The following is a 16,449-nucleotide window of genomic DNA, read 5'->3' on the forward strand; positions in this document are numbered from 1 at the left end:
TAAAAGCCCAAAAGCTTCTGAGGCCATCATCAGTCTTCTCCCCTGCATTAATCACTAGACTAATGGGCCAAATGCTCACATTTATTTGAATGAATTAATATTGAATGTAGACTCATGACATTCAGCGATATGTCTTCAGCTCATAATGGGATTGTCAAGAGATGGACAAATATTATCTTCTTAGTAATTTTCTGTGAGCCATCTTTTCAGCCACATGAAAATAAGGTCACTGAATCCTGACTAACAAGCTCACTCACTGAAAGTGCCTTAATTATGGGACAGTGTAGCACCAGTGGGAATAAAAAGATATTTTTTTAATTTGTTCATTATAATACATCCTGTAAATGTTGAATTAATGCTTGTGTCTAGACGAGTACTTTAGTCCATATATGCTTTCTGCCAGCCTCCAGCTATTTAGTGTTGTTGTATTACGTTGTGAATCTACAGTATATTATCATCCTTACATGATTCATTGTGTCATGTATTTTCAAGGTAAAATAGTCCTTATTCGGTTATAGTTTAACAGCAGGTTCAGTAGTTTTTGTAAAGTAACATGTTGAAGGTAAAGCTATGTTAACGGACTTATTTATTTATTTACCCTCGAGGGCAGCATAATTAGTGCCATTGACATATCGTGTTATTAAGTTAATACAGGGGAATGTGTTAGCAAACAGTTAGCACTTATTTGGAGTCGTGTTTCTGGCCACTCAACAAACGTAGTTCCAGTCCAATGTTATCTCTTCTGTTAGCTCTGGTTCGCTCTCTGCTCTTGCTCTTCCCTCTCGAGGGAAATATATCTGACTCTTTAGCGACTACGTTCACCAGGTAGTCACTAACTTTATGTGTCTGCCATTTGGTGCATATAGCGGGTTAAAACAAGGTTGATTAAGGCTGCGATAGTCAACCAACACAGTAAAGTTGCAGGCCGTTACTTTAATGCAGAGTCTACCGCTCATCTACTTGTGTAAAACTTGTGAAGCAACATCTAACTGGTTGCAAGCAAGTAGACGGGAACAAAGGCTTATATATAAATATAGATTGCTTTACACCGTGAGAATCCTCCCATCACACTTCAATCTTTCCTCACTGTGTTTGTGTGGGCCAGTGTGAAAACTGTAGAGACTGGAATGAAAGAGAAAGTTGCCTTTAAGTAACTTTTTCTTTGAAACTAGAACTAATCAAACTGAATCAATGTTAGTGCACGTTGATTTTCTGATTTTGAAGTGATTTAGCCAATGTTTCCATCCCATGAATTAGTCTGAAAGTGGCACATGAGCTACAGTTTACAGTACCTCTACTTGAGTTTGAGTGGCCTCCTCAGGAACAGTTCATTTGGATGTCAGCAGCTTTTGGATGGTATGTCTTGGCAAAGACACATAAATATCAGCCGGTCTCTTAGTTTACAGGAATTTCAGCAGGCATATTATAATAAAACTAGAATGGCACTCGCGCAGATACCTCCGCCAAGGCTAATGGTGCATTCACATGCTCCTCGGATGGTCCCTTTTCCCGAGTTGGGAAGCCATTCTTCCGACTTCGGTATGTTCATGAGCTTTAAGTCGTATTTTAAAAACAACATGGACGCTACAAAGAAGATGTGTTGTATTTTATTGCTCAGAGCGCTTAAACAATGCAGTTATCTGTTTGCCAGATGTTACGACTTGAGGGGGCATTCACGCACATTTTCCCCTTAGGGAACTCATTTTTCTTATTATTCCGACATCACATGTATACAGTATGTATAATAATGTTAAAGAAAGTGAAACAGAATTTGTGTTTCCGTTCCGTGATTCAGATCCGCTCCAAAATGTTATGGGTTCTTTCTTGGCCCGTGCTACACCTTTCCCCCAAGTTTCATAAAAAATCGGGCCAGTTGTTTTTCTGTAATCCTTCTGACAGACAAACAAACCGAACTACAAGAAGAGGAATACAGATTACAGTGAATGGTGCAATTTAAAGCTCACCTGATAGTAAAACACCGGCATACACGCCTATCCGGTGTGTGTGCCTACAAACGTGCACAGACACACATCCACCAACTAGGTGGATCTTTTCAGCTTTTGCACGCCTGTTGCCATGGAGATTGCCATTGCTGCATGCCTAGTGATCGAACATCAAAAGAAAATGCACCATTAACCACACAAACACGCGCGCATACTTCTGTAGATGCACAGCTGCTCCAGGCCCACAAGAAGAGGCACAGAGAGGCAGACACTTTTATCTTACTCCACTGAAGGATTACAGCGTCACCGAGCTGTCAGCCACTAATAATTCGGGAGTCTGAAGCTAAAATGCACATGTACATGAGACATTACTTAGTACCATGATTGACAATATTCATTTTAATAGTACCGTACACTTGAATGCCCTACCAATTTTAGTTTAAAATAGCTTCAGTTGATTTGTAATGGCACAAATGCTTGAATTATTATGAAGATTATGTATTAAGACAGTAAACTGTGTATTTACTAATAAAAATTGACATAATGTGTCCAAGCATTAGTTTATTAGTTACATTACAACACACACACACACACACACACACACACACACACACACACACACACACACACACACACACACACACGCACACAATTAATCAGACCCAATGGTCTATATATTTTCCACCTCCTGGCAGGTGCTTTTTTTCCCATAATCATCTGAATATCTTTGTCGACATTAAGACTAATATGCATAATATAGAATTTATATACTGAATGTCAGGTCAATAGCTGGTTCACTACATCTTCATTTTGCCTAAATACAGTAATATATTTCATGCCTGGGATACTATTTCATGATAACATTGACACCATCAAAGGAAATTCTTCACATTTAACGTTTATGATGATATGATATGTTAGCTAGAAATTGCTGTAAGAAATGGCCTCTTAATATTGAAAGCTAATATAAGGCAATATATTAAGCTTACCGCTTATTCGTACATGTTTATGGGTTTTGGGTGCTCAATCGGGTTATTTACATTAGAATCAGTCGCATAATTGTTTAAATATGCCATCTTTGTAGTATTTAACATATTTGCTCTAATGTTTTCAAAATCAACCTGGTTCCCGTTAATGAGAGAACCTTGAGGCAGATCAATGCAACCATTGCTTGTCTTTTATTCGTCTATTCTGTTGTATTAAATGGTACCTTTTTTTTGGTGTTGTGTGAAAAATGTAATGGAGGGTTAGAAATGAGTGTAATGTAAGCGTGTAATATCTTTGGACGTGTTGTATATCCAACAAACCCTTTTGATAAATGCTGTTGTGTTTCATCGCTGCCTCGCCTGCTGCTGCACCGCTGCCCTGAAAGCTTTGCTGTAACTGCTGCAATCACTTGCTGCCGCCATTGCTGTTCAAAAGCCCCAGCTTCCACTTGTAGGTCTGTTCTCCTCGGGGGGTGAGCTATTATCACCACTCCCAAACCCCCGCTGGGATGAGCTTTGTGTATCATTGTGGTGAGCGACAAGGTCGGAGCCTAAACGCCAAACATCAACCTGTAGATATTCTGTACATGATATTCTACTCCAAGTTAGTTGGATGACTGCAATGTTTGTAATGCCTGCAGGTATTATTAGCCTTTATTCTTTCCTTACTTTTATATTGTTGTGCTTTCCAAGTCAACTTCTGTTGTACTTGTTGCCATGGCAGTTTTGAATCTTGAATTTGACAAGAATAGAAGAATAGTACAACGAGGCCTAGCGCTAAAATATCAACACCAGTCCTTTTAGCACTATAACACACTCTGCAGTGTGTGTGTGTGTGTGTGTGTGTGTGTGTGTGTGTGTGTGTGTGTGTGTGTGTGTGTGTGTGTGTGTGTGTGTGTGTGTGTGTGTGTGTGTCTGGCTAAGTGGTGTTTTGCTTGTAGCTCCATCCATCTATCCACACAGCGCTGTTGAGGTTAATTCAGAGAGTTATCTTTCATAATAGCTCGGCTGACTATATATAATTCCCTAAACTAGTTCCAAAGGCTAATATAGAGATTTAAATCCATCTTCTTTTCTTGAGTCATAGCATCAACACTGATTTAATTTCTAATGCTCTGTGAAGGTCTAACATTGTAAGAACTTGTGTTTAGACAGGACTAGACTATATAACTACAGTGTGTTTCCCCTAGGTTTACTGCTTTGAGGGGGGGTGCTGACCGTGTGATGGGCGGTCAATAACAATAGATCAATAACAATAACAACAATAACAATAGATCAATAACATAAGTTTAGTTTGTTATTGTTTTGTATGTGAAAAGTGAGTTGTGAATAAAAAAACACCTTGAATTTCAGGGGGGGCGCAGGGCTCCGTTGGGGGGGCACTGCGCCCCTCCAATACAATGGTAGGGGAAACACTGAACTATGTACACTTATTATATAACCCTGTTTCCTGGGTTGAGCCCCCTGCGTTCTCAATCAACCTGCCATTGCATCTGAGATTCCTCCCTGCCAGGCACACTTACATTTATTCAGTTATGTTTCAGTAGTAGCTGCTTCCATTACATCTAGTCATTTAAACTTATCTATCATTTGAATAAAACTGGGATTGAATTGAATAATTAATTCGAATATTGGAATTTGCAATTATATGCATGGCCCCCTACTGAGGTTGTATCTTGTATTACACCATGTCAGGAGCACCTACCATTGATGCCAGATGTGCGCAGAGCCCAAAAACAAATCTGATTTTTCATCATCTAAAATGAGCCAGTGAAGCCAGAGGACGTTTGACCCTGGCGTACACGCCCACACACGCTTGGATATCTCCAGCAAATCCCCCAAAGCAGCATTTAACTAACCAGAGCCGTGCACACCACACAGACGCACACACATCAACAATGAAAATCATCAAAAATAGTGTTTTTATAATCTATAATTCTCATCCCATCTGCTGATGAAGAAGGATCACATTAATATTTTTAGAACTGAATTAATTATTGTTTACTATAATATATATATATATATATATATATATATATATATATATATATATATATACTAAAATATCAACGCCAGTCCTTTTAGCACTATAACACACTCTGCTGTGCGTGTGTGTGTGTGTGTGTGTGTGTGTGTGTGTGTGTGTGTGTGTGTGTAGACATGTGTGTGTTGACAGAGGAGTGATGCTCCTGGCATTGTGGATCTGCTGTTTGTGTATTCCTACTGTGCACAAGGCTGATCATATCATCCTCTCGTCTCTAAACTATACTGTTGCTACACCATACTTAACAACACACACTGAAGTCAAAAGAGGGGACGATACATGAGGAAGGTTTGGGTGGGGGGGGGGTCATAATCTTTTTCAGTCTTTTTTTAAAGAAGAAGATGGTCAACGCTAAAACGCTCATTTATGCAACAAAGTAAAAGCTGGAGTGTGACTTTATCAATGGTTGTAAAAAAATGAACAAAAACATGAACAAAAACAAAACTTGAGTCGCCTTCATATGTATCAAATACTGTTTAATCTTCGCCTGCATAATTGCATGCACACACACACACACACACACACACACATTACATAATGGCTGTTTGGAGATGTGTTATTATGGGTTGTGTATGTGTCACGAAACATGTAGGCCAGGACGATCTTAGGATGTCGCTACAGTTCACACTGCAGCTCTGTGACTCACTCGGATCTCTTCTGGTTGACTTAACACAGCCCCCCCCCCCCTCTCTCTCTCTGGGCTTGACTCATCGTGACTACAAATGTGCACAACACGTGTCTATTTATTCAATATTTTTGCAGCACTGTGTTTGACTTTACCACTGTGTCGCATGAGTCCAAAAGACACCGTCGTTTATTTTTTGATAGTGTCGTTTTTTCACCTTTTTTCTTTTTTTCTGTCATCAGCACATTTTATATCATATAACATAAATTTGGATGCACCCTCCAGGAATCGGTCTTAAATAGATTTAAAAGAACAGTTCGTCTCTGTCGCAGTTTGATGTCCAGCTATTAAACCCCAGACATAAAGAGTGAATAGAAAGTGAGTGCTGGTAGCTGATTGTGCAGTATATGGCACTCACTCCTCGCCTGTGTGTAAAATACCCCAAATCACAAGTCACTCAAAAATAACTGAGGTTCAAATATGAGATATAAGTGGTTTAGAGTAAAGCAGCCCTTCAATGCCATAAAGGTCAATCAATTTCCATCAATTGAGATATTATCAGTGCCAGAAAGCTGTTCGCTTCCTCCATGCTTGACGCTGTTTAAGCTGTCAAATCTGATAAACGGGTCTGAGAATATATCTAAATTAGTGAACACTTTACATGCCCGATGCAGAAAAGATGGATCTATTGTAGGTCTGTATTTTCTTCTACTGCAGTCTTTCTGTTCTTCTTCCTTTTTTGGGATTTTCTTCCCACTTGAATAATCTCCTTTCTTCCCCATTTGTCATTTTCTGGCTGTTCATTTTTTCTTCTTCTCCCTTTTTAAGCTTTGAGCAGCAAACAGAGCAGACGCTGCTGATGCTGCTGCTGCTGCTGGCATTTGGAAGAAGTGCTCTGAAATAGCGACTGCATAATGAAGCCAGGCACAAGGAGAATATGTTTGTTTATGAGTAATATGTGAAAGAGACACATAAACAAACAAGTGGTGTAGAAAAGAACGCGTATTTAAGGAGTAATATAGCTTGTGATTCGACTTCCATGTTTCTGCGTGTTGTGCTAGGAAGCGGGGGGGGGGTTTTCCAAAACTGATTCGCTGGCTGAAAGAATGTAGTCATTTATGGAAATATATCATTTTAATATCCTTCGATTGATCCTATTGCAGCGATCAAAGGATGATGCATATACAATCACACCTATCACAACAGGGTCTCCTCACGCTTGGCTGCTCTTGGTCAGCGGCACCATTACCTCCATGTGCTGCTTTCTCAGGCTGCAGAATAGCACACATTATTGAGGAGCAACACGTTCCACGGGAGGGAATCATCAAGCCACAGCAGAGGAATGATTATTTGCCCTTGTCCCTTCCTCCTTTTCTCTTTTTTCCTGTTGGCCTCTACTAGGCTTCTTCACCATGTTTTGAATTACAAATCTGCCCTCCACTATGCCACATGCTTTTAATGGCAAAATATTGGCACAAGCGCATTCTCAGAGGAGCTTATTTCTTCAGCTCTATGAGAGTTAATCCACTAGAAAAAATGTCAGCAATGTCACATACGTGAGCCCACAATGGCGAGAAAAAGGACGAGGGGAAGACGGGTTAAGAAGGAGAGTATAAAAATTGATGGATGGATTGTGGGAGAAGGAGGTGGGGCTTGCAGAGCATGGTGGATGGTGTATCCATCTCTGAACTCCACCTTATGTGCGCTCGCAGGAAACCCCTTCCAGTGGCTGCACACGGCACGCAGTGCTACGAGGCTGCAGCACGACACACACACACACACACACACACACACACACACACACACACACACACACACACACACACACACACACACAGCCTATGATGTAGGAGGATGATGACAGCAGAGAAGAGTGGGGGAGGGGGAGGCAGCCAGTGAGCGTGGTGAGTGAGCGGGAAGAGAAGGGCACAGTGAAAGGGTGAGATAAGCAGAGAGCAGCATCTCTTGAGTGCATTCAGTTTGCAGCAGCTCAGGAGGCAGGACGGCAGAGCAGAGGGGGGAGAACACCTGCACCTCACCGAAAGGGGCGACACCACATCTCTCTCTCTCTCTCTCTCTCTCTCTCTCTCTCTCTCTCTCTCTTGGACACAATCGCTTGCGCGTCACACACTTATTTGTGAGGAGGCGTGAGGCTCAGGAGGAGGAACACCACATACACGCACGCTGTTTTGCTGGCTTAGCTGCGCTTTGGAGAGCTGTCTCTTGAAGACTGGACCAGAGCCGTATCCATCGCTTCATCCATCTTTTCCTTCCTTCCTGCTTCCCATTCCTCAAACTCAGAAGCAGCTCTCCGTCACCCACCTCTCGATCATTTAGACTGATTTGCTCTCTGTCATTCATCTAACCTCTGATTGGTGTGTGTCTCTCTCTGTGACCATCTCAGCGTGGCTCTGCTTTGACTCCTTTCAGCCGAGAAATCAAGACACACACTCATAGAGCAATTACCCGACTGAGAAGCCGACCTTTCAACCGCAACCATGAACTTCCTCCGACGCCGTCTCTCCGACAGCAGCTTCATGTCCAACCTGCCCAATGGCTACATGACAGATCTCCAGAGGACGGACCCACCTGCTCCTCCTCCCCCCACCGCCACCTCCCCTTCCCAACTAGGTGCGCCCCTAGCCGCGGCGCCCGCCCCTGCCCTGTCCCCGACCAAGGCTCCACCACCGTCCCAAGCGCCAGCCAGCTCCCCCGCAGCTCAGGAGCGCCGCGCAAGCCAGCCGGTTCAGCAGCTTCAACAGGCCCAGTCCTCCTCCTCAGGTGGTTCTTCTGGCTTCTTCAGCTCCTTCAGCTCCATCACCAACGCGGTCAAACAGACGGCCGCGTCCGCCGCCGGGTTTGTGGAGCAGTCTGCTCCCTCTCCCTCGCTCTCCAAGAAGTTTAAGATCCTGTTGGTCATCGATGAGCCGCAGCATGAGTGGTAAGTGACTTCAATGATGGTTTGAGTGTTGGCCAATTGCCTGATGGGAAGTTGGGTGGTTGTGTTAGCTGGCACGCTGTTTCTGATTTCTTTTTTTTTGGGACGCTCTTCAGATTTAGTGTAAAAAAAAATCAATGTTTGGGTTATAGTCAGCCAGAAAGATTATGATTTACTGTTAATTTCCTGAAATTATTTCTTACATTTTTTTTTGTTTGTGTTCTTTGCCTTTTGTATTTAAAATGTTTCTCTCCTAAAGCTGCGCCCAAAATAGAAACCGCTCTATTAAGCTAAACAGACAGCACAGCTTTTCTCTAGTCATTGGGATTCACACTTCCCACCACCCAGCACTGTCACCTGCCACTGTTGTGTGTTTATGTGAACCTTTATGACGTCACGTGCGCGCTTGCTTATGCTAATGTCTGTGTGTGAGTGTGAGAGATCTATGAGTAAGTGTCTTCTATCCACCGACAGCACAAGTTGGCTAACAGGATATCACTCTCATATCAACTAATTCATCATACATGTCGTAAAAGAGCATGTTGCTCTGAATAAAACATCATAAACACAAGTGAAATGTAAGCCCTCGGCTGTGTAATAACGTGTGCTATCCCACTGTTTCTGCAAATCACATTTTCAGGCTACAAATGGTTTTGTTGATGATGGATTTTACAGCTGTTCATTGGTGTCATTATCTCTGTTGTTTCATCTCCTCAGCCCTGTATTGGATGGCTATGTGATAAAGTGGCGACACTTGTGACCTTTTTAATTTAATGGACCTTCTGGAGGCTTGTAATGCGACGATAATGGTTTACTATCACACAAACAAAAATCATAGTCATAATGTCAAAGCATGGCAGAACAAGTGAGTAAGTGGACCTGGAGTTGAGATTGTTGCTGCTTCCCAGGTCAAGAATGAAGTGGTTTTTTGAAGACTTTTTTGAAGTGCTAAAGGGGCTCAGAAAGAGTCAACGTTTGAATATCTGGACTTCCATGACAACAGATCAATCATACTCCCTCTGTTAATGAAGACGTGTGCTAGTGGTCAAAAGTTACAGAACAAGCGAGTAAGTGGACCTGGAGTTGAGATTAGTTTGTCATATATTATTGGCTATATAATGATTTTGGAAGCTGACTCTACTCGGATGGTTTGAAAATTAATTTCAAATCCTAGTTCAGTAAATCTTTGACATATAAATATATATTTAAACATGTTTTAGTCCCCAGAAAGAAATATGAATACATCCTACTTTGGGATTTTGCCTTTGTAGGTGTCTGACACTGAGATTTAAGTGTCTGCAAAATATAAAATGCAAATACGACTAAATGCATTCCCACTATTACCCATTTTGGTACAAGTTCCATTCTCTTAAAATGGTACAGTATTGAAATACCATAATGATATGTATCTGTACTACTGGCATTTACTGGTGCAATGTACCATTGATGAAGTCTGAGTTACAGACACTTGAACATACATCAGACTGAATGGTTTTCACTGTTGCAGTGGATATTATTTCCAACACAATCGGAACAGGATTATCTCAATAACGCTGCATTATGCATGTGTGGATACATGCACGAGTGCTGAGGTTCCACCACACTGTGCTTACTAAATGTAACTGGCAGCTCTACATTATAGGTAATCCGGTGTCTCTGGCTGTGAGTGTTTTTGGTGGCTTATGGTTGGATGGCTGCCACCATCAGGATGTGGCGATGTCTGAAAGTGAGACACTGCAGTTTACATTTACAAAAGAGGATGTTGAATGTCCTGCTTTTTTACAAAATATGAAAGGACCACACATCAGAATTGCATAATACAGTATGTCTGATAGTATAATTTCTCTGATCATTTGAATCGTAAACTGTAAGAATCTGAGTAGAAATAGATTATAAGAGGTTTGTGTTTTCTACCAGTTTGCACCTGTCAAACACACTGCTGTGCATAGCCAGGGAAAACATTTGACTTTTAACGGTATTGGTTGGCAGTCTAAAAAACATCCAAGGCGCTCGGATTGTAAGTTAAATATCAGTTAGTGATACACGGATAACCCACACGTTTCAAAAAGTCTGCATCAGGGTATATACCCTGTATACCCAGGGTTCCCCTCGGATGCTTTTTACACTGCCAACAATACAATACCATGGACTTCCATTAAAAGTAAGCTGGACACTCATTCACTTTGCCATATCCTTGAAGAGCACCTGATTTCTTTCTTCACATTTGAGAGTTCATTCTTCCAATGTTAGCTGCCTTTTACAACCATATTGTTGCCCTTTTTAAAATCACTGTAGCCTGTCGTTGCTGAAACCCTTCATAGTCTACGACAGTCACTTTTAACAACCACTAATAATGTGGTTAGACTTACATGATGTACTGTGGTTTTACAAAGAGGGGATCTGATTACTCTCTACTCTCTACTATTTGTGAGACATTTACAGTTTGCATAGACATGAGTAGTAAGTGAGTTTGCAGTGACTGCTAATTCATGTTGCAATACAAACGTGTGCCAAGTGAATGCTGTAAGAATAGATGTAACCAATGTAAAAAAATAAGTTTTTAGGTTCTTGCAAAATGTCCACATCTTTGTCCTGGTCCACACCAGAAAATCAAAAAGAAACTTCACTTGCATTCTTTCCTGAGCTCAACATAAATATTAATGGTGTTTTCAGACAGAGCTTCGCTTAAAGCATCTGGACCAGAGATGCATTCTGCTAAATGTTATTGATTTTCCTCTCAGTAAAAAGCGGAGCCTGAGACTCACTAACTGCCACTAACAGAAATTCCCCTTCCATAATGAAACATCGAGGCTGAACTCTGGTCAATCAGAAAAGAGAGAACTTGTTTGTTTGACGTTGCCAGTATCTGCACACACCAAAAATAATTGTAACGTTTTTGATGGATAGCATCAGCCTGAATCCAGACCTTTACATGGTGATCCTCATAGTTTTGAATCTTGATGTTTTCATGTCATTTTGAATGAAATCACAAAGCAAAAGTGCAAAATTATTTATCAATCAAATTCACTCTGGGAAAAGGCATTTGGTATCGGCAAGGTTGAATCAATCCCAATGTACAGCCACACTATTGAATTACAAGCAAAGTTTCATGAAGAGATTGATAGAAAGTCTAAAAGGGAAGGACATGCAATTAGTACTGGTCATTTCCACCTGTCACTTACAATTAACTGAAACACCATAAGACAGGCCTCACAATGGTTTTGTTAAGAGGCAATGAGGCTTTTATTTCTTGTTCTTGTTCTTGTTCTTCTTGTTCTTGTTCTTGTTCTTGTTCTTCTTCTTGTTCTTGTTCTTCTTGTTGTTCTTGTTCTTGTTCTTCTTGTTCTTGTTCTTGTTCTTGTTCTTGTTCTTCTTGTTCTAATTCTTGTTCTTGTTCTTCTTGTTCTAATTCTTCTTGTTCTTGTTCTAATTCTTCTTGTTCTTCTTCTTGTTCTTCTTGTTCTTGTTCTTGTTCTTCTTGTTCTTGTTCTTCTTGTTCTTGTTCTTCTTGTTCTTCTTGTTCTTCTTGTTCTTGTTCTAATTCTTCTTGTTCTTGTTCTAATTCTTGTTCTTGTTCTAATTCTTGTTCTTGTTCTTGTTCTTGTTATTGTTCTAATTCTTGCTCTTGCTCTTGTTCTTCTTGTTCTTGTTCTAATTCTTGTTCTTGTTCTTGTTATTGTTCTAATTCTTGCTCTTGTTCTTGTTCTTGTTCTTCTTGTTCTTGTTCTTGTTCTTGTTCTTGTTCTTCTTGTTCTTCTTGTTCTTCTTGTTCTTCCTCTTCCTCTTCCTCTTCTTCTGTCCTGTGGGGCGTCATTTGCTTTTTGCCTAAATAAAACTTCTTCTGCTGTCTAATTTCGACTTCCCTTTCTAAATTAATCTAAACTTTGCATGCTGAAATAGATGGAGACATTCATGATGTCTCATTCTGACTGTGACACAAAAAACAACCACAATGGGAGTCCAGCAATAAAGCAGAAAGATGAAAGGGGGAGTGTATTTTGCAGGCAATTCAGAGAGCAAGGGAGGAAGAGGGAGAGGGAGAGAGAGAGAGAGAGAGAGAGAGAGAGGAGAGAGAGAGAGGAGAGAGAAGAGAGATGAGAGAGAGAGAGAGAGAGAGAGAGAGAGATAAGAGAGAGAGAGAGAGAGAGAGATCTCTCTATCCTCTCGTATTTCTTCTGCTCTCTCGCGCTTCTCTCTTTCTCTCTTTTCTCTCTCTCTTCTTTCTCTTTCCTTCTCGATTTGTGTATCTTCAGTTGCCTCATGTAGTCCTTATGTAACAGACTCTCCCCATTGAGTTGGGTTGAGGGGAAGAGACTGTGTCCTCCCGGGTCTTTCAAGGTGACATCTGCACAGAGGGGAGGATTAAGGAAGATGGAGGGAGAAGATCTGGGAATCTCCTTCTTTTCGGACGTCTGTGATGCTCTTTCCTGTTTGTCTCGCCCCTTCTCTGTGTGTGCGTGTGTTTCTCTGCCTCTCTCCTCTTTGCTTCTCCTCTCTCTGCTTTCATCATGACAGCTTCTCTGCGTGTGGATCCAGAGAAAGTGCTCCAGGTTCCTGATGTAATAAAGTAATGAGAAGAGACGTGGTGATTCAGCAGTTTCAGCCCAAAGGCCACATCTGCTCTCTTTCCTTTTTGCTCTCTGACTGCATCTCTCCCGCTGCCCCTTTTTTTCCATTTCTTTATCTCTCTGTTTATCTATTGAGTATGTTTGTGCCCGAGTGCCAGTGAGCACATTTACCACCCCAAAATTGCATAACTACCCATCAGAGGAGATTATTTCGGTGTGTTGACTTTTCGATATGACTCATAGCGAAGGGTTTTGTTGGTTTGACTGCAGGTTGACGCACAGTTCTTGGTGAATGTCAGCCAATCGCCCTGCAGTTAAAGCTCAAGTTTTAACTGGTTGGTATTTGAGCGCATACTGATTAGCCAACAAGTAAAAAAAATAATTCTAATTGCTTCACAGAAGTTGTGCGGGTATAAATATATAAATGTTATTCTTACTGCATCGTTTCTCCACAGACTGCATAAAAACTACAAAATAAGAGGAAGAAAGGACTTTCTGTGGTTGCACAGCAGAGAAGATGCTGTTTTTTATTGACTCATTTTTTTAGTATGATGACAATGACCTGCATTGAGTTGAAACAACAATTACATTTGTAATGCTCTTGTGTGCTTTAATTCATGCATGCGCATCATTTTAATTTTCTCCATCGCCAGCGGAGACGGGAGTACACAGTGAGAGCAGGTGGTGAGGTGGAGCCACGTTAATCTCTCTCACACACACACACACACACACACACGCGCGCGCTCTGTTTGTATTTTCTGTCATCAAATTATGCACGATAGGAGTGTTTTCCCACAGAATTCAGCAGTTTTCGATGGGATGCTGTTTTTCGTTTACTATCTGTTTACTGTGGTTTGGGAATAAAGCAGTTCATTGTTAAAGGTTACTTGCTAAAAATATTCCCTCTAAATGCACCTTTTCACAACACACCCACACACGGTACAGTGCATACAATGCAAACGGGTCACGTAATTTCCAAGGGTGCTTGTGATTTCTGCTGGATGTAGTTTTGTCTTTAGTTATGAGGAATTATCGGTGGCATTCTGAATCTCAGCTACAGGCACACACACACACACGCACACACACACACACACACACACACACACACACACACACACAGAGAACTGTCATGTCATGTCATGTTGACTTTGTAGGGTCCTCTTGGTCTCTTGTACCTCTCAGCTGATCACAAGAGCAGTGGCCTTTTCAGCCCAAAGGATGACACAGAAACAACTCCAAGGTAAAATGTGTAACCTTGTAACTTCCAAAATAGGACATGATGGTTTTAGAAGTTCAAAACTTGTGTTGAAAGTATATTTCTAAGGCAGTTTTGGGGTTCACACGCAGCAAATGAAAGCATTTATCATTTGTTCAAATGGCTAATATGAGATATGTTTACCTTTTTTACCTGACAAGCATGTGTAGCGGCCATGTGAGTTATGTCTCAATCATTTAACCACTGGAATGAAGATTTTACACTATTTTAATTTTACTACCTTAACCTTTGGTAATGAAGACCAGAATCTTTTTTTCTCACCCTAACCAACCTTTAACTATAGCGCTGGCAGATCAGGAAGCTGTAATATGAATCATTTCTTTAAAGTATGCAAATGTTTCGGAAGTCACTGAGAGTTTATGTCCTGCTTCCTATAGCGGGGTCGGATCAGAAAACCTCCATAAGCTGCAATAAAAAACAATGTATATCGTTTTAGTTTAGAGGACTTTTTAAGGAGGTTTTAAACATAATGATTGGAATCATAAACAAGAGCCTTGCACAAGCACCTAATTATTCTGTAGATTTTATATATATATATATATTAAATATAATCTTCTTTAGAGTCTTTGACGACTCATCACTGTGTATAGTCATATTTTACTGACTGGTAGAAATATACGCAGCTTTTATTGTGCGGCTTTTATGATCAGCATTTCAATTAATATTGCTCTGTGCGGTGAACCTAGAGAAACAGAAGGCTTGTGTTTGCTGTCAGGAGGCCGGGCTATTGGTGAATGCAGATTTGTGGCACTGCCTATATTAACAATGACTGACTAATAACCAGCATTAAGACTAATCCCTAAGGCCTGTTGGGACTAAAGATAACTCATTCATGTTAAGAAAAGCAGTGACCCTTTTAGCTCATTTAAATGCGACGGGAAGTAAAATATCCCCTCTGTGTATAAGTCATTATCAACGTTTCTCTTTTATTGTTTCATGACTGTGCACCATGCCAGACATTTTGTAAAGACAATTAGATAAGCACAGAACTTACTGCCTGTGCTATCTCCATACATGTACACCTCCAACTAACTTAAAGAGGTTCAATTGGTTTTGTTTCAAAAAATATAATCTGTCAAAGAAGCCACAGGCAGCTGTATAGTCTGAATGAATGGTTAAGTGAATGATGCCAAAGCAAAGCTAACGACGAGCGAAAGGAGGTTTGACAGTCATCTAAAGCATAGGTCTTCAACAGGGGGTCCTGCAGGGGGGTCGCAAAATTGTTTGTAGAGAAAGCAATTAAAAAACTAAATAAGAAATATTAAAGTTTTCTTCTTTTTTTACAACTTTGCTTTGCCATTCACATTCCTTCCTCCGCTGTACGACACTGTGTGTCGCCGCAAGGGGCGACGACACACACCTACAGTCAGAGACAGAGTGGAGGAAAGGAGAGGGGTGAACTAAAAGAAATTTCCACCACGTGCGACGCACCCCCACCCCGCACCCCCGTCGCACGGACCTCTTCTATACAATATACAGTAGGGGGTCCCTGCACCACGCTACAAAGTTTTGGGGGTCCTTGGCCTGAAAAACAATGAAGACCCCTGATCTAAAGGAATGTACGATGAATTGGTCTGCCAACATTTTACTGGAGAATATCATACTACCCTCACCGGATGCAAATGTCAATATATTGCAGAGTATGTGAGCGCTGCACTTTTCTAACGTGTATTGCATTCTCATTAGTAATCATTAATGATGTAATAATCAACCGATCTCCATTGATAAGGGATGAAAGATCAACGCCAGATATTTCAGTTTTATATATATTTTTTTTTAATCAAATATAGCATTTTGACCGTCAGTCTGAAACGGACCTCTTCAATCGTCGTTTAAAAAAGCCTCTTCACTATGTTGAGGAGGCACTCGTAATGAGCAACGGGCAGTTCTGTACAGGAGCAACGTAGAGTTTAGTAAAACACATGACTGTTAAAACAGGAAACCTTCTATAGCTGTGTACGCTGCGTAGGACTGATTGAACCTGCAGAGTGACCTTTACTATCTGCTGTTACTGTAACTAAAAAGCAAAACAGCAATTGTAGTGATCGTGTCGTTGGTTTCGCTGAGTT

At 41.0% G+C, this 16,449-nt stretch overlaps 1 protein-coding gene across 1 annotated transcript in view; it reads left to right on the top strand.

Annotated features, from left to right (window-relative positions):
- The first annotated feature begins 8,096 nt into the window (after positions 1-8,096).
- The window catches only part of syn2b (synapsin IIb), a 68,703-nt gene continuing 60,350 nt past the window's right edge, over positions 8,097-16,449 (top strand). The window contains exon 1 of the mRNA XM_029431813.1: positions 8,097-8,539. Coding sequence (XP_029287673.1) covers positions 8,097-8,539 — 443 coding nt within the window. The remainder of the gene's footprint in view (positions 8,540-16,449) is intronic.

The sequence above is a fragment of the Cottoperca gobio genome, chromosome 5, assembly GCF_900634415.1.
Source record: "Cottoperca gobio chromosome 5, fCotGob3.1, whole genome shotgun sequence".
NCBI lineage: Eukaryota > Metazoa > Chordata > Actinopteri > Perciformes > Bovichtidae > Cottoperca > Cottoperca gobio.